This window comes from Drosophila virilis, unplaced genomic scaffold, assembly GCF_030788295.1.
Source record: "Drosophila virilis strain 15010-1051.87 unplaced genomic scaffold, Dvir_AGI_RSII-ME tig00000704, whole genome shotgun sequence".
In the NCBI taxonomy this organism is placed as follows: domain Eukaryota; kingdom Metazoa; phylum Arthropoda; class Insecta; order Diptera; family Drosophilidae; genus Drosophila; species Drosophila virilis.
In genome coordinates this window covers 5,786-30,388 of record NW_027212818.1, presented here as the reverse complement: position 1 = coordinate 30,388, position 24,603 = coordinate 5,786, and the positions used below count along the sequence as shown (strand labels likewise).

At 44.1% G+C, this 24,603-nt stretch overlaps 3 protein-coding genes across 3 annotated transcripts; 1 reads left to right on the top strand and 2 right to left on the bottom strand.

Moving 5' to 3' along the window:
* Nucleotides 1-22: 22 nt before the first annotated feature.
* On the top strand, nt 23-14,029 carry LOC116652173 (DNA replication licensing factor REC-like). Its single transcript, XM_032440185.2, has 2 exons — nt 23-2,350; nt 13,415-14,029. Exons 1-2 carry the CDS (start codon nt 90-92, stop codon nt 13,782-13,784), a joined length of 2,631 nt encoding a protein of 876 aa, XP_032296076.1. The 5' UTR covers nt 23-89; the 3' UTR covers nt 13,785-14,029.
* On the bottom strand, nt 2,662-12,656 carry LOC116652174 (nose resistant to fluoxetine protein 6-like). The gene is made up of 8 exons (XM_032440187.2): nt 12,225-12,656; nt 7,757-8,058; nt 5,650-5,824; nt 4,688-5,397; nt 4,428-4,621; nt 4,021-4,361; nt 3,332-3,474; nt 2,662-3,264 (listed from the first exon to the last, which is right to left on the bottom strand). The coding sequence occupies exons 1-8, from the start codon at nt 12,292-12,294 to the stop codon at nt 3,160-3,162; spliced, it is 2,040 nt and encodes a 679-aa protein (XP_032296078.1). The 5' UTR covers nt 12,295-12,656; the 3' UTR covers nt 2,662-3,159.
* Nucleotides 14,030-15,237: 1,208 nt separating the features above from the next.
* Nucleotides 15,238-21,149, bottom strand: LOC116649744 (alpha-mannosidase 2-like). Its single transcript, XM_032440183.2, is given in 5 exon segments — nt 15,238-17,317; nt 17,373-17,913; nt 18,272-20,312; nt 20,579-20,919; nt 20,922-21,149. Coding segments are annotated over 5 exon segments (3,768 nt in total). The 5' UTR covers nt 21,010-21,149; the 3' UTR covers nt 15,238-16,560.
* Between the last annotated feature and the right edge of the window lie 3,454 nt (nt 21,150-24,603).

The window sequence follows — 24,603 nt, the reverse complement described above, 5'->3', positions numbered from 1 at the left end:
TGATATCGATAACAGTTGGAAGAGGAAGCAAAGCGCCAAAAACGGTATCTAAATAAGTGCATATTTAAAAATTGTGTTGCGAAATTAATATGAATCCGCCATCAGGTGGACGACCAGCTTCGAGATTTGTGCGCGGCAGAGCGCGCGGCGGCGGTGGCTATCGTCCATATTTCTATTTTCGTCGCAATGGCCGCGTTATACCTGCTGGTGGCAATCGTCAACCGGCAGCAGACCAAGCTTCAGTTCCAAGGGGTGCTCCACAGCCCCGCGGGTGGAGTCGTAGTCGGGCCGGGGGCGATGCAGCGAGAAAGCGAATGTCAAATGCGGCAATAGACTGTAGTTACTTGCGTCCTGAAAACTATGCTGCTCCAGAGGATGCATTGGAAGTGCGCAGTCTACTTGTCGACAATCCACAAGCTTATCCCGGTTGGCGTCTGTACTTTTTGCGTGAGGAGTACGTAGCGAACAGCGACCTGGCCAAGCGCATTGTTGCCGTGGAGGCGCACTACCAGCGTAATCCGCATATATATGACGCGGCTCGCATTCGGCAACGCGGCTACTTTCAGCTCTTAGCTCCGGGAATAGTGCAAGACGAACAACTCAAGGCAGTATGGCCAACGCTGACAGAAGATTTGCAAAGGCAGCCGCTACGTACACTCTCCACAATAGGTGTGGCCATGCACACAGTGGTCGTTAACAATGGCCTGGATGCTGCCGAAGAAGCTGTAGACAGCATACTGCCTTTGGGGACCACAAAAGAAATGTATGTGCCGCGCACTGAACGCACACGGAAGATTTATGCGCGTCTGGAAGACTTTGTGCCCGTCGAGCTGGTTAGTAGCATTACACATGCGCGCGTTGACAGCCTGTTTGCGGTGCGTGGCATTGTGAGAAGCGTGGGTGAACCCACATTGGGCCTAGCCTGGCAAGCATTTCGCTGTACACGTTGCCGTACGGAGCAGACGCTGCGTCAGCGAGGCAACTACACGCCGCGTCCGTATCACTGTCTGAAGCCACGGTGCGGTGCCAAGGACAATTTTCTGGCGCTGCGCAGCTCGCCGTATACGCGTCTCTCGGTGCGACAGATCATACGGCTGGAGGAGTCTAGTCTTGCCCTGCTGACGGACTATGACAGCACGCTGCCTGGTGAACTAGACATAGAACTACGTCACGATCTGGTTGATGCTGTGCACGTCGGGCAGGAGATTATAGTCACGGGTGTCGTAAAGTTGCGCGAGCTGTGCGACAACAGCGAACAGCCGTCGACTTCTGTTGGAGCAGCAACAACAACAGCCAGCGGAAATTTGCAGGTGTATTTACGCGCTTGCAGCGTGCAGCAGGCGCGGCACGTAAAGCTGGAATTTAGCGAACGTGATTTAGAGGCTATTTCGACGATAAACACGGAGCCCAATTGCTTTAAGCTGCTGGTGCAATCGCTGGCGCCGGAGTTGCACGGTCACGAGTTGGCCAAGGCCGCCTGCTTGTTGTCGTTGCTCGGCGAGAACATTAATGTGCTACTGGTCGGTGATCCGGGCATTGGCAAATCCATGATGCTGCAGAACTGTGCACAGATCACTGAGCGTGGCGCTCACGTAAGCGGCAAACGTGGCGCCCAAGCAGCCAATCAATTGGGCATTAGCTTTTGCGGACGCAACAAGCGGGTCATGGATGCGGGCGCACTACTCATGGCCGGCACAGCAGGTACTTGCCTTGTGGACGGTGTGGACAAGTTGGCCTCCAAGCAGACGCTGCTGCTACAGTGCATGCAAGCCGGAGAGCTGAATATGCCGTTACCAGGTCTCTTTGCCTCCTTTGAAGCACAACCCGCGATTATTGCCTGCGCCAATCCGCAGCGTGGGCAGTACGACCAGGCACGTTATTTGCTGCAGAATATTCGCATCACTGCGGCCTTGCTCAAGGAGTTTCATCTGGTCTATGTGCTGCTGGACAGACAATCGACCACGCGCGATAAATCCTTAACGGAGCATGTGCGTGCCCTCCACGCTGGCTCCAAGAGGCGCGAACAGATTGCCGCACGCTATGCACTGAAGCCCAAGAAGAGTGAGTCCGTGTGTGAGGCCACCTTTCATGACGCGCCCGTTGTGCCGAACGATGATAAGGATAGCATTATGCAGCAGGATTATGATCTGGATAAGCGTTTGGAGTGTAATGTTCTAGAGCCTGAATTGGATCTGCTGCCGCCTATATTGATGAAGAAATTCATTGCCTATGCGCGCCAGAATGTCAAGCCGCTGCTTAACGATGAGGCCGCCAATATCATTAAGTGGCATTTCATGGAGCTGTGTCGTCGCAGTGAGCTGGAGCACGAGCAGAGTCAGATTGGCATGGGGTGAGTTACATATATGTATGTACATAACTCTTTTACTTTTTCATTTCCTAAGCATTTTTTTCTTAATGCTGTAATCGATTTACTTCGATAAGTATCGAGTGCAAGTTTTCTTGCATGCGTCGAGTAACTCAATAGATTTGTGTATTGTGACTGACACTGACACTGAATATCCCATATATAAGTATTGATTGAATTAACAAAAAAATGTTTTCATTCAAACGTTAAACATACTTCATGATTTTATCGATTAATTTCGATAAGTATCGAGTGCAAGTTTTCTTGCATGCGTCGAGCAACTCAATAGATTTGTGTATTGTGACACTGACACTTTATGCCTTTATGCCTTTATTGATCAACTTCGATAAGTATTGAATTAACAAAATATATATGTTTTCAATCAAACGTTAAAAATACTTCATGATTTTATCGATATGTATCGTTTTAAGTACACTTCGATACCGATAACTCCAAGGTATTTAACGACACTTTGGGCTTTATTAAGCTTAAGTTACTTAAATTTAGGTTTTACTAACAAAAATCTTTAGCATAAGTTAAAAGTTTCATTTACACAGTGCTGACACTTGCTTGAAGTAAGAATTAAAAGAATTAATTCGAAATCTTTTATATTTGAATCTAATAAACCCTTTGCTTAGGTTTTGTCGGCAAATTTGTCTTTTAACAAGCTGATATTCCCAAAGCTTTCATAAAACTTTAAGCTTTCAGTTACTTGCTTGAATCGACGCTTAATAAAACTAATCTTTAGAGAGTTACTTTAAGCAAATGTCAACAACATTTTAGTTTAGCTTGGACTAGCGCAACAGCTTAAGACATGATGATACAGGCAACTCCACAAAAATAGCCAGTAGCAGGGAACTCAGATACGAGGCGCATAACACGTAGAATATATAAGCAAACTGTGTATGAGATATGCAAAATATTAAGTGCCCAAACTGGAACATATTAGAATCATCTTCAACTCACCATAGTGCCCGTGCCAAAGTATATAGGCTCACGTACGGTAGCCAGCGCTAGACGTGCCACCAGGAGATGCACAATGAAGGCGCCATAGGTCAGTCGACCCAGTATGCGAAAGATGGGCAGGCAGGCAAACTTGCGTAGAATCCCTGGAAAATTAAATAATTTATAATATAATTTCAATTACTCTGAAGTAATTTCTGGAGAACGTAAATAATTCAAATATAAGAAGTTTAATGAAATGACAGCTCCACTGCTCACAAGTAATTACTGGTAAAAATTATTATTCAATTAATCAAAGGTAATTAATGTAATTAAGTTTGCAAATTAAAGCATGAATAATTGTGCAAGGAGTTAAATGCTGACAAAATAGTAATATGTAAAAATTTTACAGGAACAAATAATTACATTTTAATTACTCAACTAATTACTAGTAAGGTGTGCCAGGAACATTAAGGATTCCATTTGCATGTTCCACTACAATTTAAATATGAAAATAAATTGTTAGATAAACAAGAATTTAAGTGGAATTTCGAATTACATTCTAATTACTCAATGGTTACTAGTTGTTATTAGAAGCATTTAAATACCAGGAATAATTTAGAACGATTGTTACTTCAAAATAAATAATTATATGTTAATGACTTAAAGGTAAGGTGGAAAGAAATGTAAATGTGATTTGGATTTATACTTACAACCTACTTTGGCAGCCATTCCCACAACGAATATGCTCAGACCAAAGGCCCAAAAGTTGCGCTGTACGGTCGCATAGATGGCGCCCCAAAAGCGCGGAGTTTCCGTATAATAATGCTGATAAATCGGATGCGCCGTAAAGAGCCACAGGACACCAACTGGAATCAAACTAAACCAGAACACCTGAAAGCTGCGCAGCTCACGCAGTTTGTACTGCTTCAGGGACAGCTGATCATAGGCAATGGCCGCCAGGACGCCACAGAAATAGGCGCCGAAATTCATTTGAAAGGATGTATAAAACTCAGTAAACTGACGATCGCCAATAAACGAGTCCTTCTGTATTCTGTAAGGGAGACACAAATTAACAAACACAAACGAAGCCAAGTCGATCCAGTTCTCGGTTACTTACTGCGGCGTCGGCAGGAAGATGGGATAGTAGTCGAAGACATATGTCAGCACAGCGGGCAGCAGCATAAAGATGCCCAGCACGATGCCATAGAGCTGCTTGCTCCAGCGTCCAAAGCGATGTCCCAGTATTAGTACCAACAAGCTCAAGGCAAAGGATTGCGTGTCCGCGGCCAAATACCAGCCTTGCAGCAGGCACTGCAAACATAAACTAAGACTTTAGCCAGCTCTGGGTGAATCCAGTTAATCCTGCGCTGCACTTACACGCTCATCGGTTTGCACATAATTGTTAATAAATAGAAAATTGGTCCACCAGTTCTTGCGGCAGGCTAGCTGCTCCCGCTGGTAAATGTGTCGCCAGAGCGGACCGCCTGCGTTCTCAAAGTAAACGCCGCTCAGCAGCAGCACAAAGCCATAGGGCACGGTGAGGCGTATATAGCGAAACACATTGAACTTGACAAAGAGTGCCGCATATTTGGCTAGGCTCCACGTCTCGTTTTTGTCGCCCGCCAGCGCCCGAGTCACCGCCAGCCAGTTGACGGTGAGCAGCAAGCCGCTAATCACAAAGAAGGTGACGGTGATGAGAGAGCCGGAGATAAGGAGCGTGCCGACAGCCGTATGCAGCATGCGCTCGGGATCTTGGGGATTACTGATGGCGCTCTCGTAGATCACCCAATTGGTGTGCGCAAAGATGACCAGAAACATGGCAAAGAACTTGAAGCAATCAAGAAAACGTAATTCGCGTCCGATCTTGCCATTTGGCTCCTGATTCAATCGATACCAATTCCTAGCAATCGAAAACGTCAGCAGCAGGCGCGTGACCAGGCTACGTGGCGGCGTCTTATAATGATCGCGCTCCTTCAACATTTTATCATGTCGCCGGCGCTTCAAATGCAAATCGACGAGGCTGCTGAGGCAGGAGAACAGGATGAGGGCACAGACCAACACATAGAAGCCCAAGTTCCAGGGATCATCTGTGGAGAGGCAGAACTCTTGTTATACGTTTGTTAAGCAATTTATAAATTTGCCAGGGAATGTGAGCGAATAGCAGGATATATTTCCGAATCCATAAACTATATACATTTATTCTTGATCCGTAAAAATAGTAGAATATATAACAGTAAGGATCGGGCTGCAATCAACAATAAATTCGGGTGTATTCGGTACTACGAATGTAATTATTGTTGTTAGCATAAAAAATGTCACCTGCTTTCCCTGTGACTCACCTTCTTCGCTGACCTTGCCGGCGGTCGCTGTCGTATCGCAATACTCCACCACACTCTTGGCCTGAACTCCAAAGTTGCGCTGCTGCAAGCGCCAGTTAAGGCAGGCGTTGCTCAGTTCGTTGTAACGCGCCCGATTGGCCGACTCCATGGCGAACAGTTCCAGATACACGTTCACCTGCAGCAAACAAACGAACAAAATCAAAAGATGTCACATCAAATAGCCAGCCAATCGGCCATTAAATGTCATAGCCTTGGCCCTGAAAGAAATGCAGCTGCTCCAATTTTTTGTTGCCGTCATTAAATAGACCACGCTGCTTTTTGTGTAACCCAAAAATGTAAAACTGCATTTCATTGGCTACTCCAGCAACTGACATCGGTCAATCAGTGGGTTTTCCTCGTTCGCATCGTTTGATTATGCAGCAGACCCACCTAGTTGATGGCCAACTCTTGATAAGATGATGTGGACCTGGACAGCGGCACAACGCACAAAGGGGGTCTACTCAGAAACATACAAACGAATAAATTCTACCTTGTATCTGAAATATTTACTTTGGCTTCAATATTTAGTATATAATATTTTTGAGTTTAGTTCTTAATCTTCTAAATCTCTATGAGTAGCACTCCCCTTAACTAAGCCACTGTTAAAACCAACGTTGAGTTGAATAAACTGTGAGCTATTCAATAATTGCAGTCTTCTTAGGTACATAGACTATCTAAGTCTGTTTGCTACATATGAAAGAATTTCTAACTTTGTAGTGTAGAGACATTAAGTCTGTACAACTTTTAAGAATGTCACACAAAGTGAATTTAAGGAAAACATTTAAGAATGACACACAAAGCGTATTGCAAAATACGACAGTATAAAATCCAGACGAGAGTATAACTTGTTACCAAAAGAGTTTGATACATTTGAATAGGAGATTTTTGTATATTCCAGAACTTCTTCTGTAACGTTTACGAATGACGCACAAAACAGAATAAAGAAGTCAGCTGTGCAATGAACTGTGACAAAAAAGGATTGGAAAAACTAAAAGAAACTTTCATATCATACTGTGCCTTGTCAAGGGTATACACTGTTCGTTGCGCCCGAAATATACATTTTCAGCATTTTGTTTGTTTTGTTTATTTCTTGTGCACATTTGTCTGGCTCTTTTTATACCCTTGCAGAGGGTATTATAATTTTGTCGTGAAATGTGTTACCCATAGAAGGAGATATATCCGACCCCATTAAGTATATATATTCTTGATCGAGTCGATATAGCCATGTCCGTCTGTCCGCCTGTCTGTCTCTATGCGAACTTGTCTCCCAGCTTTGAAGCTACCGTCATGAAAGTGTGCTTTACGCACTTCGGAACCAGCTGATCGGAGGAGAACTTTTTGTTTTCAATATATCTTGATCAAACTCAGGACTTATAAGTTTCACTATGTTCCCTTTATTTATGCAAAATCTTACTTACATCGGACCACTATATTATATAGTTTTCATGGGGCTGATCGGTCTAAAATTAAGTTGTATGACAAATTTTTTGTTTTTCAAGTTATCTATGCCATACTCTCAACTAACTATTTTCCCTATGTTTCTTAGATACGGGCAAAGCAATATGCAAGGGTATTAAATCTTAAGCATGCCGAAGATAGCTTTTTTTTCTCGTTTCATTTATTGTTGTTAGCTTGAACGTTGTTGTTTTTCATTCAATACTTTATTTTCGTTTCGTTTGCTTTTTTTTGTTCAATCTTTTTTATTGGTCGATGTGACAGATTGGGAAATCTTTGTTTTTCTTTAGGCTGCAGTTGGTGGCGGTTGGGCAAAGGCGTAAAATTAAATTAAATTGTGTGCGATCTTCCAAATGCATTGAAAAGCGGTTTTCGATTTTATGGCATAGCCATTGAATACATTTTTATGGTTTCATATGATTGTGTTAATTGAATCTAAACTATAAGGCTGATAGAATTCCATTGAACCATCTTAATCAGCCGAAGCTGTTCATTTCATAAGTTGTTAATAATTACTAGAAAATTGACGATTCATTGCCAGAGAATATCCAACACAAATCAAGTCTTGAAATATGCTTAGTTTCTAATATAATATATTTCTATGCATATTCACCTTGGCATTGTCTGTGAGAACGCCTGCCTGCAGCTGCTGAATGGCATCTGCATCCAGTTCCGCCAGCTGCGCCTCGCACTTGTGCACGCACAGGCCAAAGTAGAGTTGGCGATGGTCAAAGTGATGTCGATCATACTTGGAGATCTCCTGTATGGCACGCCAGGCGGCGGTTGTGTCATTTGGTTGCACCTCGGCGCGCACAAAGCAATAGGTGGCTGTGTCGTCGCTTGAACCGAACTCCTGTAGACAGCGATCATAGTCATCAAAGTCGTAAAGCTGCGGCATCTCGAAGTACTGCGTCACTGTGGATGCAAACAAATGCACAGTCATCAGGGAAGCAAAACTTGTTTTGTTGGAATAAAATCCAACAAATTAGCCAAGAACATGGTATCCTTAACTAGCCATAACCGTATCTACTCGTATGATCAGTCAAGTGAAGGGAAACTCGTTTTCCTGACTTGCAGTTCTGTGAATTAGTCGAAAAGACTTAGGACACAAACTTGAACTTGAATTTCAGGTGATTCACCTTTGCGGATTGCATGCCAAAAGGAATCTTCTGGAATTCGCACATTAAGCAGAAAAAAACTGAGGTGACGAGCATGAAATTAGTTACAAATAGCATTGAAGGAAGGGAAACCTTTTAAAAGAGTTTTTGCTAAAAAGACTTAGGACACGAACTTGGCTGTGAATTGCAAATTCCTTGCAACATTCAACAAATAGGCTGTAATGCATTGGGCCTTGCATGTGAATTCTGAATCCTTGGCGGGCAAAAAAAGAATTAACTGAAAGTTCAATTGTTTTTGGGCTAGTCCCAAATTTTTCAAACAGACTTAGGACAAAAACTGGATTTTAAATTTGCATAATGCATAAATTTTTATGTTATGCATCGAATAACAAATACGCTGTTAAACACAAAACTGAACTCATATTTCCAGTCCTTGAACTTTGCCGGATTTTAGGCTCAACGCAAATAAATTCCATAAATTTGTATTCACAAAAAAAAAACAGGTATCCTAAGTACTTCGCAGTTTGATTTGTGATGTGCAAATCAGTATGCAAATAGTGCAAAGTCATCTTGCTCCTGTCTCGACCAGATAGAAAAGTCAAATATTACCCTCGATTTATACTCGTTAATATGCAAAGTGAAAAGAGTATATTGGCCTGTGTTACCGTTCGTCCGTCTTTCTGTATGAAAGACCACGAGGAGGGGAGGAAGGGAAAAATTGTATAACAAATGGTTCAGAGTTCTCTAAAGATCGAGACTAGAATATTTATGTATATAGCCTGTCTAAAACTTTTGTTGGACTGTGACTAGAGTATTAAGCAGTCGGTTGCACCTGACTGCAAGATTTTGTGCCTTTGGTGCTTTACTTTATTTGTTGTTGTTATCGTAACGCAAAATGAATGAATTGTAATCGCTTAATTTGGGATGCGTTCAGTAAAGCGTGTCACGCAAAAGAGAAAAAAAATGTGCAAATAAAAAACCAGATTCTCAAAGCTGAGATTTGACAATTGGCCAGAACCCAAAAATTCGCAGTGGGCAATCGTTTCGGGTAAAAAACCTTTTTTGAATGGAATGTTTTTGCTGCCTGTTTATTTAATAGATTTATGACAATTAAAATATCCAATCGCTTTTGTGTATCTAGTGCGTATTGTCAAATCATCTGACGTTAATACGAAATGCAAGTGTCTGTCTAAAATCTGTCATGGTCACTGTTGGTGAAGGAGGAGGGTAGAGGGGGGGGCCGGGAAGAGAAAGCGGGAGGAGGCACAGCAGGGAAGAGGGGGCAAGGAAGGGAAGCGGGAAGTACAGGGACAGAACGGGGGGAGCGCAGGAGGAAGCGGAAGCGCGGGGAAGGGGAGAGAAAGGGGGGAAAAAGGACGGGAGAAGAGCGGGGCGGGACGCGAAAGAGGAGAGAGGGGAGGGAAAAAAGAAAACAGGCAAGGGGGCGCGGAAGGGCAGGACAGCACGGGGGGAACAGGAGAAGGGAGCAAAAGGCGGCAAAGAGAGGAGGGGAAGACGGAGGGAAGAAAAGGGAGGGGGAAGGCGGGGGAAAGAGCGGGGGAACGGAAGCGAGAGCGAGAGCGAGGAGCGAGAGCGAGAGCGGAGCGAGAGCGAGAGCGAGAGCGAGAGCGAGAGCGAGAGCGAGAGCGAGAGCGAGAGCGAGAGCGAGAGCGAGAGCGAGAGCGAGAGCGAGAGCGAGAGCGAGAGCGAGAGCGAGAGCGAGAGCGAGAGCGAGAGCGAGAGCGAGAGCGAGAGCGAGAGCGAGAGCGAGAGCGAGAGCGAGAGCGAGAGCGAGAGCGAGAGCGAGAGCGAGAGCGAGAGCGAGAGCGAGAGCGAGAGCGAGAGCGAGAGCGCGAGCGAGAGCGAGAGCGAGAGCGAGAGCGAGAGCGAGAGCGAGAGCGAGAGCGAGAGCGAGAGCGAGAGCGAGAGCGAGAGCGAGAGCGAGAGCGAGAGCGAGAGCGAGAGCGAGAGCGAGAGCGAGAGCGAGAGCGAGAGCGAGAGCGAGAGCGCGAGCGAGAGCGAGAGCGAGAGCGAGAGCGAGAGCGAGAGCGAGAGCGAGAGCGAGAGCGAGAGCGAGAGCGAGAGCGAGAGCGAGAGCGAGAGCGAGAGCGAGAGCGAGAGCGAGAGCGAGAGCGCGAGAGCGAGAGCGAGAGCGAGAGCGAGAGCGAGAGCGAGAGCGAGAGCGAGAGCGAGAGCGAGAGCGAGAGCGAGAGCGAGAGCGAGAGCGAGAGCGAGAGCGAGAGCGAGAGCGAGAGCGAGAGCGAGAGCGAGAGCGAGAGCGAGAGCGAGAGCGAGAGCGAGAGCGAGAGCGAGCGAGAGCGAGAGCGAGAGCGAGAGCGAGAGCGAGAGCGAGAGCGAGAGCGAGAGCGAGAGCGAGAGCGAGAGCGAGAGCGAGAGCGAGAGCGAGCGAGAGCGAGAGCGAGAGCGAGAGCGAGAGCGAGAGCGAGAGCGAGAGCGAGAGCGAGAGCGAGAGCGAGAGCGAGAGCGAGAGCGAGAGCGAGAGCGCGAGAGCGAGAGCGAGAGCGAGAGCGAGAGCGAGAGCGAGAGCGAGAGCGAGAGCGAGAGCGAGAGCGAGAGCGAGAGCGAGAGCGAGAGCGAGAGCGCGAGCGAGAGCGAGAGCGAGAGCGAGAGCGAGAGCGAGAGCGAGAGCGAGAGCGAGAGCGAGAGCGAGAGCGAGAGCGAGAGCGAGAGCGAGAGCGAGAGCGAGAGCGAGAGCGAGAGCGAGAGCGAGAGCGAGAGCGAGAGCGAGAGCGAGAGCGAGAGCGAGAGCGAGAGCGAGAGCGAGAGCGAGAGCGAGAGCGAGAGCGAGAGCGAGAGCGAGAGCGAGAGCGAGAGCGAGAGCGAGAGCGAGAGCGAGAGCGAGAGCGAGAGCGAGAGCGAGAGCGAGAGCGAGAGCGAGAGCGAGAGCGAGAGCGAGCGAGAGCGAGCGAGCGAGAGCGAGCGAGAGCGAGAGCGAGAGCGAGAGCGAGAGCGAGAGCGAGAGCGAGAGCGAGAGCGAGAGCGAGAGCGAGAGCGAGCGAGAGCGAGAGCGAGAGCGAGAGCGAGAGCGAGAGCGAGAGCGAGAGCGAGAGCGAGAGCGAGAGCGAGAGCGAGCGAGAGCGAGAGCGAGAGCGAGAGCGAGAGCGAGCGAGCGAGAGCGAGCGAGAGCGAGAGCGAGAGCGGAGCGAGAGAGAGCGAGAGCGAGCTAGAGCGATAGCGAGATCGAGAGCGAGAGCGAGAGCGAGAGCGAGAGCGATAGCGATAGCTATATCTATATCGAGCGATATCTATATAGCTATATCTATATCTAGATCTATAGCTATATCTATATCTATATCTATATCTATATCTATATCTATATCTATATCTATATCTATATCTATATCTATATCTATATCTATATCTATATCTATATCTATATCTATATCTATATCTTTAGCTGTCTTTTTATATATATAGCTCTTGGTATATTTCTAAGTATGCCAATATATTTTTCTATTTCTATATCAAATTTATTTTATAGCCAATATATTCTATATGTATGCAATATTAACACATTCCTAAGACTATAGATTTGAATGATATGCATGATGTACATAGTCATAAAAATTGTGCTCAAGTTCGTATTCAATTCTTTAATTCCCATCAGGCTTCAATGATTGAAAACAAAATTGTTTAATTTAATTTGAATTCCATAAATTAGATTTGCATTTAAACTGAATTTATTTTGCGTTGTATCACAGATACTTGCACATGATATAAGCAACTGTCAGGCATTAAAAAAACTGTCGTAAATCTAAACGTTCCCAATTGTAATTAGAATCATTTGATGGATAACAATTTAATGCGACGAAATCGCCCGCCAATCGTTGCGTGCGGGCGAGTATATTTTATTCTCTAACAACAAAAAAACTATAAAAAATCCCATTACAGTAGCAATAATAATACCCAATGTACTGTAGCATGTAGTAAAAGATTACTTACTGTTCATCTCAAAGCATTGAACCGCCGCCAGGAGCACGCCCCAGCTTACAATAAGCCTTAGCGGACACATGTTGATGCCTTACAATAGCACAGTGCACTCTAAATAACAATAACGACACCTACTTAATTGTTTTCGCTGCACTTTTAAATATTTATTTCTTGTTTTTGTTTTTTTGTTTTGTGATAAACTCTTTAGACTTGCGACACCCGACAAAAAAAGTCTCTCGCCGCTGGGCAACTTAAATTTCATCAACGAAAACCTGAGCATTCAACAAAAGCCGCTTCAATGCCAACTGTTAGGAAATTGCGCTGCGCTTCCGATAGCTGTTCACGATGCGCTTTTCCACAGTGCGAGGGAAATGCTGTTTAAACCAGCCCGTAACCGAACTGAACCATGCGCGGCAACGTGCGAGCCGAGAATGAAAATACGAAATTGATAAATTCAAATGAAAGGTGCGTGTGCGCCGTGATGTTTGGGATCGATTTGTTGAGCCCGGTTTGCCGCTGGGCAGCCAACCAGTTGGCCAGTTCAGCTAGCCAGCATCATCGTCTGTAATACACAAATTTATTAACGTTTCAAAACTCTTCCGTTAAATTGCATTGGAACATGTTCGATGCGCCCACATTCAACTGAATTATAGAGTATGAGTTTGTCGTTAACTCGATGAAACGAGTTTGATCCCTTTACCATAGCTGACCAATCAATTGGCCGTATATGGAGCGTGGCAGCTGGTTTCATCAAATGTTCTATTACCAAATAATAAAAAGTTGCCAAAAAATTAGCATATATTTTTACAGACCAAAATACATATAGAAATTTACAAATAAGTGTAAAGAGTCGAAACAGGTTGTGTTTCAGCTGTTTTTATATGGGCTTAATGTTAAATATTAGTCAGAACAACTGAAATTTTATAATCACTATGCAGAATATCGGCTAAAGCATAACAAAAAAAAATCAAAATATGGCACATGGCGTTTTGCTACAATCATAATTAAAACAAACAAGAAGCAGAAGAGCCTCCAAGGCTAGAAATGAAATAGGCAAAACGAAAGACTGAGGCAGCGAACTTCTGTTCTGTACACCAAACGAATGACTTGGGCAACGAACTTCTTCTCTCACCCAAAACGAAAGATTTAGGCAACGAACTATCTTCATTTATCCCTTTTTTTTTTGTTTCAACTCTTTGCAGCCAGTTGCTCGGCTTGATTAGCCTTTCGCAGGCACGTGCCCGCCTGGATCTGTCCAGCGTTGTGACGCCGCTGCACGTGCGCGATGTGATTGCTGTGTTGACGGAGAGTATGGCGCAGACACGTCTTGCCACCGCTGAAGCAGCTGCCCCAAGTAGTTCCGGCAAAAGTTCACAGCTTCAGAGTTTTGTGCACATGATGCAGTTGCGCTCGGCTGCGCTGGGTCGGCGGATCTTTGAGTTCGAGGAGCTGAAAGATATGGGCACGCGTGCGGGCATCATGACGGGCATCGCAAAGTTGGTGGAGATTGCCAACATAGGCGGCTATTTGCTTAAGAAGGGCGCAAACATGTACGAAGTGGTGCCCGACTAAGCAAATGTCTATGTAAATATTGTAACAATGTTGTTGTTAAACTAATACATTAAGTTGGTTTTAAGTTTCGCGAAGTCAAGAATCATGTTTAGCCAAGTTCCTTATTTAATTTCAATCAGTTTAAATATTTACTAAATGTTCACTTAAACAACAACCAATTTTGTTCAATTTTGCACTTGATTCATTATCCAAGTGCTTTAAATAAATTCAGGCAACATTATAGCCGCAAATATCTAATCATTTTATTCGTTAGTCGTATATTGTTGATAACGTTTTGCTTTATTTTGCCTTCTAAGAGACAAACAACTTTTGAGATGTTAATCAAAACTTTTGTATAATTAAAAGAAGAATCACAAATCATCAGATGCGAACTGCAAATCATACGCTTGAAATCCCCAATTGGTGTGGGCAATGTTAGCGCCATCTTGCGACATGTAGTGAAACTAAATAATAGTGTATAAACTTTAAATTGCATACTTTCGCGCTGCATTTGAAGCAAAAAATGCTTAGCCAAACTTGAACAAAATAGAATCCTGACACATTTTTAAAGGACATGGTGCGTTGCTTTTAAATGATTTGGGTTCCAAGCAAAAAAAATCCTGAATAACTCGTTGACTAACTGAAACATTTGTCCCATAGCTAGTTGATAGATAGCTCGGGCCCATACGAGTTTGACACAGGACTTGAATGTTTCTTTCTCAACGGAACATTCTATTTAGAGCTCTATCTCAGCCAGGATTTGCAGGTTTGGGAAGAACATGGTGCGTTAGGTTCGCAAGGACCAGCACTAACGATATGGATTCAAGTTTATTGGGGTCATCTAAGAATCCAGGCTGTGTACAATTTTAAGTCGCGGACCTCAAGAAAAGAGGCTAAAAATACAAAATCCACAATTTGTCAGAAACTATATTGGCAGTTTGGATGTCGTTTGGCCAGTTGATAGCCCTGGCCAGTATTAATTATTTGACACATAATTTATCAGGATCCGTAAGGATGCGGCCCTATTGAAAGAAGTAGCCAATCCTTAAAGGCTTTTCTTCCTTTTTTATTGTTTATTGAAAATTGGTAGGATAAGGTCTGTTTGCTGCCCAAAGGATATCAGGATTGTCCGTGAAATGACCAAGTTATGCCCGATATTGTGATAAGTAGAAATTGAAATTTTATCCTAGTAGATCTTTATAGTACGTGTTCCTTAAGGATTCCAAGTACTCCACTATAGATATAACGTCTCAGGATTAGATATAAAATTAATGTTGAATGGTTAACTACCTGCTTAACCTGATTACATTTGGTTTCAATTAATACTTTATTCTTTTTGAATTCATAAAATTACATTGAATTTGTCACGCTAATATTTCCATATATATTATCAAATATAAATACATATATGTTTAAAATCCAACTCATAAAATGTCTGTTCTTGCTTAGCTTTCGTCTTTTTTCATTCAGTGTATTATCCTATGTAGTTTCATAATATATTTGCTTGGTTTGAATGCATTTTGTTTTCGGTACATGTGAGGCTTTACAATTGTAAATATTTTGTTTAGTTAGTAACTATGTAATATTTTGTATGTATTTTATATCAAAGATTCGTTTACGTTTATAAAGTACAGCACTACAGGTAATGTTGCTTAGCCTAAATGGGTTAGTTTCGGTTTTATATTAGAGCTATCGTTTACCGTGCCTTTTAGAACTATATACAAGAAAAATAAAAAAAAATTAGAGCGAACATAATTATAGGGTATTAGGTATTTAATGTACTTCAATATTTGGCTTAACTCTTTTTCCTTTTTGTTCTGCTATCCATCCGTCCGTTAGTCAAGTGTCTTTCTTTAATTGAGATATTTGCTAAATAAGCATTGATTAATTTTTGTTTTTCTTCCTTTTTTTCTTCGTTTTGCGTATATTTTAAGCTAATCAGTCTAAATAAATAGAAGGCAACAAAAATTCAACATTTGTGGCTAAAACTGAACAAATTTTCACTAATACGCGGTCTAAATATTTTCAGCTAAATATTTATATGCTATAAGTATTATCTTTAAGCTCTACTAATTGTAACCAAGGCCAATCTGGCAAGCTACAAAAGAAAAAAAATGTTTAAATCAATTTCAAATTAGAATAAATGTAGATATTGTCTGTTGGCCTTAAGTTAGATAAATTATGTATATAAGAATTTGCATATTAGATCCACCAAAATTGGATTTTATCTAGTCAGAGGTTATGTCCAAGGAGCTTACAAACCAAAAGTTATGTATAATTATCTAGAAAAAATATTAGAATAGTTTGAGACATAATCTGTTGGTTTTAGCTTAACAAACTTTGCAAAATAAACAGAAGATTTAACTTTATCTAGTTTATAGAACTTAAGAATTTGTAGGAGTTAACTAAGATTATATTAGGATTATTGCACAAATTGTGGACCGCACAGTTAGAGTTATAGATTTTTATAGAGCTCGGATATGACAGTTGCTTAAACGGAATGCTGACGGGCAGTAAAATGATCTATTGCATATACATTCACATAGATAAATTTGGTATATGATAACAATGCTCTGGGCTTTGTACTTTGAAATGTGTGAGACGCGAAAGAGAGTGTACGATCTGTTAATAAAGCTAAATAACATGCACTTGTCCGTACGTAAAAGCTAAATATATAAGAACTTAAATCAACCATCAAATAAATACAATAAATATTTTGTCGTTTGTTACACATGAGATACAACGCAAGCATAGGAGCTACACTAACTGCCACTGCTGTCCAGTAGCCTCGCGGGGCTTACAGTTCCCCACGAAAGGTAAGATTAAAGGTTCGCAGCTCCATGGGCTCCAGCGTGATCTGTGCCAGCGAGCGCATGGTCTGCGGCTGCATATGCTTGGGCAAGCCCGTCAGGCTGGTCGCCTCGATGCTCAGCAGACGCAGATCGCCAAAGCGCACGTCGCCCAGACCGTTGCCGGTCAGCGGGCACAGACTGCTCATGTCCAGATGCTGTGAGCTGATACTGCAATCGTAGCCCTGACGATGCAACACCATTAGCGCCGAGGCGGACGGAAACAGCTGCAGCTGTGACTCGGAGAGCGTGCGCAACGTGGTCAGATGCACATCGCAGGGCAGCGCGCCATGTGGAAGCAGGCGCACCAGCGGCTGTAGCGCCGCTTGCGGCTGCTCAAAATTGCTCAAAAAGTAGATGTTCGGTGGGTAGCGCAGTCCATTGGATAATTGTTGAGCCTGCAAGCTGAGTACCTTGTAGCTGGGCGGTTTATCCACATTCTGAGTTAGCGGCACGTCCTCTACCAGCAGCCAAAACTTGTGACGCGTCAGGCGACTGTCGACAACGCCCTCGCCCATGCCGCGATAATCGTCATAGAGTGTGCGACGGTCCAACATGACCTCCAGCTGGCCAGGCTCATAGCTGGCGGCGCCTTGAGCGTGCGTGGTGAGCAGTGTCAGCCGCAGGCGAGCATCCTGCAAAAATGCGGCCGAGGTAATGGGAAAATAGTTGCCCTCAATTCCAATCGCAGGCACCTTGATGCGCCTGTTGAGAGAGCACAGATTTAGATCTATATAATCGTTGATATACCAGCACTTACTGATGAAATTGGAAACCATTTTGATCGCTGTAGAAAACGGGCAATTCGGGCATGCTTGTCTCGGTGGGCTCCTTGAGCGGATCACGCTGCAGTGGCGCCGGCGCAATGTTGTCAATGTTCGTGATCAGGCGCATGAACAGCTCCGTTTCACGATTCTTTGGCGGCGGCTCAAAGTCAATGTCGTTCTCTATATAAATAGCCGCATCCAGATGGGTGCGCGTGTTGAAAATGCGCACAGTATGTGCCAGGAAGGGTCCATAGATGACCGTCACATCGCTGGCAATGGGTCCCGAGGTGATTATGATGCGCACATCGTCATACTGTTCCAGCACATCCCTCTCGGCCTCGCTCTGCTCGGGATCTGTCTTAAAGAGATACGCGCCCGAATGGAACTGGGCGCTCCGATAGGCGGAAAATTTAACAGCGCATTGCATCGGCTGCAGCAGCTGCTGCTGCTTGTTCTTTCTGGTGATGGTCTTGAGGAAGCCGCTCTTCTCATCGAACAGCAAACGCATGTGGGCATTCTCCAGCTGGATGTCACCTGGCGGTGTTCAAACGAATGTCTCAATTAATAAATCGATTGAAAACTGACTTATATTATTTATATGTGATATATAGTTAAATATTTAACAAGAGTTACGAGGTGTACACACTCTGTTTGCAAAGATTGCAAGAGTTTATTGGATGGAAGTGTAATATCATTAAATTTTGGGTCAATTCCAGATGGATACGTAGAATACTTATGAGCTTTTTTACAGCTCAAGCCAAATATATTCTCTGCCGCCTTTATACTACACTCTCGAGATGGGTTTGGGAGGTAGGTTAAGGTCGACTTGTATTAACGCTTCATTAGTACTGTGATTAGTATTATTGTGTATCTATTTACTGTATATGCTTACCCGCTGGCTTGGCCTTCGCTTCAAACTCCACAACATTGACGTTGCGCGGCGTGGCACTGCCTGTTGCCGTCTGAGGCTGAGGCTCGACGACGGCCGCCTTCTCCGTGCAGTCGTCGCAGTAGATGGTAGCGATGTTGCGCTTGTAGTTGAACTCGTCCACTTGGACGCGATAGGTGCTCAATGATAGGGGTTCCAGTTCGGCCACGAACATGACCTCGAATTGGCGGATGGAGGTGCGTATGCGGCCGCTATTCGCCTGCAGCCGCTCATTGAAACCCTGCTCATAGACGTTGGTGATATTCCAGACGGGATTGATCTGGATGTGCTTGAGCTCCACGCCGTGGTCGTTGTAGATGCGCACATTGGGCTGCTGGACGCGCAACGTGACAATTTCAATGCGCCGCTGGGTGAGCGCATTGAAGATCACAAAGCTGGCCTCGGCATTCTTGGCCAACGGCACAGATGTCTCTTCCTCGTCGACTGCGTTGGTGTCGCTGGCCTCGTCGCTGCTAGAAGAAGCGCTCGGATTGGTCAGCTGTATGGGCATTTTGCGTGGCAATTTGCTAAAATTATCCCGCTCGAATTCACTGAGCAGAAAGCCGTGCTGATGTGAGCTGGAGTTCTGCAACAGCAGCTCCACACACGCCTCCTGCATCTTGACCATGTTCTGGGTGCTGTCGAACAGGCGCATGGCATAATCACGCATCACCGCTCCCTTGGAGGTGCCCGTAATGGCATCGTGATGCTGGAACAGGCCCAGATTGCGCCGGGCGTGTATTATCTGCTCGTAGTTCTTCTCATAGATCTTGATGGCATCCTCGTGATGCGCTTGGCGTGCCGTATTGTAGGCAATGGTAAAGAGTATCTCGGCGGCACGCAAATTATGCTCCAGCTCGGTGCTTAGCAGCTTGTAGAAGGGCCGTGTCGTAAAGTAGCCTGACCAATAGGCGGGCCTACCCTCCGAGAAGATGTCCGAGTAGACAAAGAAATCGCCCTTGAAGCTGGGAAACGCCTTGTTGTCGCCCATGCGCTGACGTATGGCCGCAAAATAGTCGCTGGGCGTGCCAAATTTAATGTCCACATTGTACAGACGCTTGTTGGCCATAATGTGGCTGATGAGCTTCTTGTAGTTGCTGTACTGTTGGTCCACCTCGCGCTCCCTGTTGTAACGGAAATCATCGCCGACAGGAATGAGGGCCACATTGTGCGGAAATAGGGAGGCGGTGCGTGCATATTGCTCCAGCAGCAGCTGGGCCTTCTCCTCCACATTCTCATCGGTTATATATTGGGCCTTTAGAGAGTATTCCGTGTATTCGCCGGGTATTTTGCGAAAGTCAAAGTTCAGGCAGATGGAGGGATGCGGGCCACAGGAGCCCTTGATGGAGTATATGTCAAAGGGCATATTGTGTGTCAGCAGCTTGCCCTGATCCTTGGCCGAGCGCCAGTAGGGAGTCCATATAAAATCGCCGCTTTGCTGGCGCGCGAACCACTCTTTCCATGCATAGTGGATGCGCTGTATAATCGCACCCTCGAATTGTGCGCCGGATAGCAGATATGGCACCGTGCTGCCATGCCCAAAGGGATCAATGGACCAGCCCACCTTGGGCGTGACATTCAAATTGTTCCTCAGCCACTGATGACCTTCGATGAGTTGATCCAGCATGGGATAAATGTGTACATTGGCCTCATCCGTCATCACCCAGCCGCCGGTGGTGATTTCTATGCGTCCAGAGTTTACCAGGCGCTTCAAAGCGCGTTGCTTGGTGGGATGTGCCTGATCCCACCAGAGCTGCAGGAAACTAATCTCCGACCAGATAAAGGTCATGTCCTTGTACTCCTGCATTTTGGTCACCAGCAAATTGAGTATCTGCCGCGAGTCCGACTGGAAGTAGTTGAAGAAGGTCTTCAGCCAACCGGGATCATTATGCGAATGCGGCACCACTATGACCTTCAAAGGTGGCCGCTGTTTATCCTTCTTCTGCGCCTCGTAGCGCTCCTCAAAGCCGCGATCCCAGTACTCCTTGGAGCGCATCCATTCGGGCTGTGGATGGAGATAAGAATTATGGGCTTGTCTTACATATAATAGAGGAGATATATATGTATTTTGGACATCATGTCTCTAGCTTATTACATAGTTGGAAAGGCGGTTGTACATGATTAGGTCGACTGATAAATACTCTGGCAATGCCTTCTTCTGGCTGTTATAGCTCTTTTGTCTATTGACAGGGGCTTCAGGGCATTAGTACTTGACCCGGATGAAGCCGGGTATTAGCCGCATTAGTATAAGGGCAATCTGTGCGTACATACCTGAAAATCAAACCTGCTGTGCTCCTCTGACGCTGTTATGTTTGTTTTGCTTTGGAGCAGCACGTAACACTTGTCGCCCCAGTGCACATTCCGCACCGTCTCAGCGTCTGCATTCGAGTCCAGATTCTCGTGTTGCTGCGTGCTGGGATAATGCTTTTGCTGCTGTGGCAACTGTTGCTGCTGGTGTTGCGGCTGCTGCTTCTGCTGCAACTGATGGGCGGCACTTTTGCCAGCGTCCACATTGAAGCTGTTGAGAGACGACTCGTGGGCACGATTCACGCTCACAGCCAGACCCAGTGCATTGGTATCCGTGCTGTGCGCCTGATTGGGCTGGCCAATGAAATGTAGTACAGGCACAGCAAAATGGTCACAAATGCCGACAGGAGGCCAATGCAGCGCGCCGAGCCGCGTCGGAAGAGCTTAAAGGACATGTTGCGCGCGGGCCTCTACGGCGGATTAGGCCAGCTTTCCTCGTTGCTCCTTTGTTGCGCTGCTTTTGTATGTCGCGATGGACGTCTTTGAAAACTGCTCCTTTGTGCCTGTATCTGCAACGGCTAAAAAAAGAATATCATTATCATCATCGCAATGGAAGCCAAAGGATTTAAGTGCGAATTTCAAAAGGATTTTATAATTGGCAGCCAGACAGTTGCTGAACTGGTTGACTAACAAATACTCAGTTAACGGGCAAGTAATTTACTATATAAATATTTTTATAAAGAAAGTGTTTCCTGCAAGACCATCATTTAAATTTTGTTAAGAAAAATATAAGATTGATTTGTGCATATGAGGAAAGCAAAGTCTTAAGCTCTTATTCAATTATTAATGGTCGTAAAAAGGAGAGCCAACCCGAGTATTGCACTTTAATGCACTATTAAAATGAAAAGCTTAAAGCCCAAGCAGAATTCAAGGATCTCTCAGAACCGTGGTCTGGAACGTGTTAGCAAACGCTCAAACCATATGAATTCGAACACAATATGACCACAACCTCAACAAAGACTTGAAGCAGATAGAGTGAAAATAGGGGAACACAGCAGAGCAGCTGAAGAGTAGATTACCAATTAAATAATTTATGAACTAACGATGCACAACAGACAAACGATTTAACAAAGCACAGCCATGCGGAATTTAGAATATATAAGGCACACAAATCTCAAGCATTAAATGCTATTGATTCTCGCCATTAAAAAAGAAAGTTTCTGGATAAAATAATTGCTGAAAGCTTGCAGTGCAAGGCATGAACTCTAACAGTTAGAAACTCTTTAGACTGTACGAAAGCCTTATTAAAAATCATTTTATAATCCTTGATTTCAGTTGTGTTCATAAATTAAAGATGTTGCCACGCAACGCCCATTCCTTTCATCGATTCTGCTTTGTCTCGATTCGACATCAAGTGCTATAATATTTTACATCACATTGAATATTTCTTGCATACAATACACGCCAGGATAAGCCAAGCAGTTGGGCGGTAAGGAGCACACAGAGCAGAGAGAAGAAACAAACACGCAAACCCAGCCAAATGCGCTGCCTGCGAAAATTTAATTAAGGCACATCCCGAAATGCTTCGCATGTCTGTCACGCATATTGCGCATACATGTGGAATAGTTCTTGGTCACGTTGAACAGAGTAGGGGGGTAGGGCGGCTGTTGTGGGTGGGACCTGGTTTCAGGACCTGCGCGCTTGTGGCATAAGTAAATTTGCCAATGTGTAAAGCATTAAATTCGAAATTCCGCACACCGAATGCTGAACGCAATTTGCATTTAATAAACTATAAATAGTTTGCGGGCAAATGCGGGTAATTGCCTAATTATTAAATTATTACAAATTACGTTCTATCAATTATGCTAATAACAGTCGGTACAGATGAGGGCGCCTGTATTTCGGCTACCTAATGCAATGTGTATCAAAATAATATAATAATACTTCAAGTAACAAATGTTCTCTTGGGAGAGCATTCAGAATTTTTCACTTCCTTTTTGCGTTGAATTCTTAAACGTTTTTTGTATTTTATAGTTAACTATGCAAATATAATTATCATAAAATCATTATTATTCTATTCTATTCTGCAGGAGTTGTTAAGATTCGTAGACAATTCCTGCTCTACGCACGTCTCTCCCCTGTGCTCATTTACATATCATAAGTGAAGGCTTCATTATATGTATCATAAATTCAGTCAACTACATTACTTTATTTTTCACAATTAATTTAAACTTAGTCCGTAATAAAATATACTTTATGCCGCAATTTTTGCACTCACACAAAGCGCAGCAAAATGCAAGTTTGGCAAAGTCAAAAAGTCAAGGCAAGCAAATTACTTTACCCTCGACGATCTAACGAACCAGAAGTACCTAAAATAGAAGAAAAAAGTAGAATATTCAAAACTCAATCAGAAACTATTCACACACAAACGCGTGCATACTGGCATAAAGTTTGTGAAAACTTTGCCTGGGCTGGCCACAAAATTGGTTGCCTGTGCGTTGGCACACAGTGCGTATGTGTGTTGGGAACAGGGAAATGCATTACGCATACGCCATGCAAAACAATTTTCAAATAATTGTTTAATAGGCTCGCCGAGAGGAACATACAGAGAGAGAGAGAGAGAAAGGGAAAGAGGGTTAGAGACATTAGAGACATTTATGGAAGCTAAATTTGAATTGCATTAATTTTAATCTGAAGCGAAAAGCTTTACTAAACTACACAGTCAAGAGCTTAAGTGTCAGCTGCTGCTGGGACCCCCCTTAACCAATGTTTCAATTAGCCACACACACATCAAGCGCACACACTCACATACACACACACACACACAATTAGCACAGCCACAGTCAAAGCCCCTCGCATGCTGATCAGCGGCCATTTAAATGACGTTTGCTCTGAGCCCCCCTTCTCTCCGGAGAGCACCTGCCACTGGCAACATGCAAATATGTGTCTCCCTCTCGACACGTTCAGCAGTTAAGTTAAACGTTGTACCCTTCCCCTGCGCACCTTACCAACAACAAGTCACAATGTGCCAAGCGTATAAAAAAAGTGTAAAACTCTTGCTTAAGCTCATTAGAAGTGCGGCGGGCGGTTGGGTTGCGGAAGGGGGTAAACTGGAACTGGAACTAACATTGCGCGTGTTACACGTCAGTTGGGGATTTTTTACCCATTTTCTTTGCATGTCATCTTAACGTTTAAAGACGCGCTTCGTCTAGAGTCCCATTGGCAGTATTATAAAAAATAATATATACAAACATTTATCAAGTGCCACTCAAGTGCCTTTCAATTGACATTGCAAAATATCATTCGCTTCGCTGTCATAACTTTTCTCAAGTTGCAGGAAAACTGAGAAATAATTCAAGAGGGCTTTCAGCTTAAGAAGAGAAGCTGATGCTTAAGTTGAAGCATGCAATTGATTGCGTTTCTGTTAGAATTTTCATTATCAGCGGGGGGTTTTTTTTTATGCCATCTTTCATTTCAATTTCTTCACTGATTTTAAAAAAATTTGAATGGATTGCTTCTCTTACTTCACCTGCCCTTCTTTTTCGACAGCAAAAGTTAGTTGTTAAGTTTTTACTTGATTTTCTGTTATTTAATACTTGTTAAGAATAATGTAGTAAATTGCGCTTGAAGTTGGTCTCAATAAATTATTTAATTTAAATTACATAAATTGATATATATATATATAGATGTATATATATATACTTGCTCGTAAATTCACATGCACACGCACGGATATTTTATTGCCATCTTCTATAGGCAGGAGGCGGACAAACTCTCTTATATGCACATTACTTAAAACAAAAGAAGTACAGAGCATGTTAGAATACGGCTAAATGAAGAGGTATTTAATAAAGGAGAGAGAGAAGGCAGTTAATTGGCGTGATCAGCGATCGAGTTTATCAGGTGAGAGCACAACATGTTAATGGAACACTAATATTCAAAGCATAAGAACCGGTTGTTCTTACTCAAAATAATGAGATTTGCATAGTAGGGCAGTAGCTAAAAAATACTATTTATTTAAACTTGACTTAAAACTTGAAAAACTGTTC

Bases quoted from the DNA above. Each gene is read 5' to 3' on its own strand.
- LOC116652173 (XM_032440185.2), top strand. From the start codon at position 90: ATGAATCCGCCATCAGGTGGACGACCAGCTTCGAGATTTGTGCGCGGC. The intron at 2,351-13,414 runs GTGAGTTACATA...AACTCTTTGCAG, and splicing joins CAGAGTCAGATTGGCATGGG to CCAGTTGCTCGGCTTGATTA.
- LOC116652174 (XM_032440187.2), bottom strand. From the start codon at position 12,294: ATGTGTCCGCTAAGGCTTATTGTAAGCTGGGGCGTGCTCCTGGCGGCG. The intron at 8,059-12,224 runs GTAAGTAATCTT...TTGCATCCACAG, and splicing joins TCAATGCTTTGAGATGAACA to TGACGCAGTACTTCGAGATG. The intron at 5,825-7,756 runs GTGAATATGCAT...TGTTTGCTGCAG, and splicing joins TTCTCACAGACAATGCCAAG to GTGAACGTGTATCTGGAACT.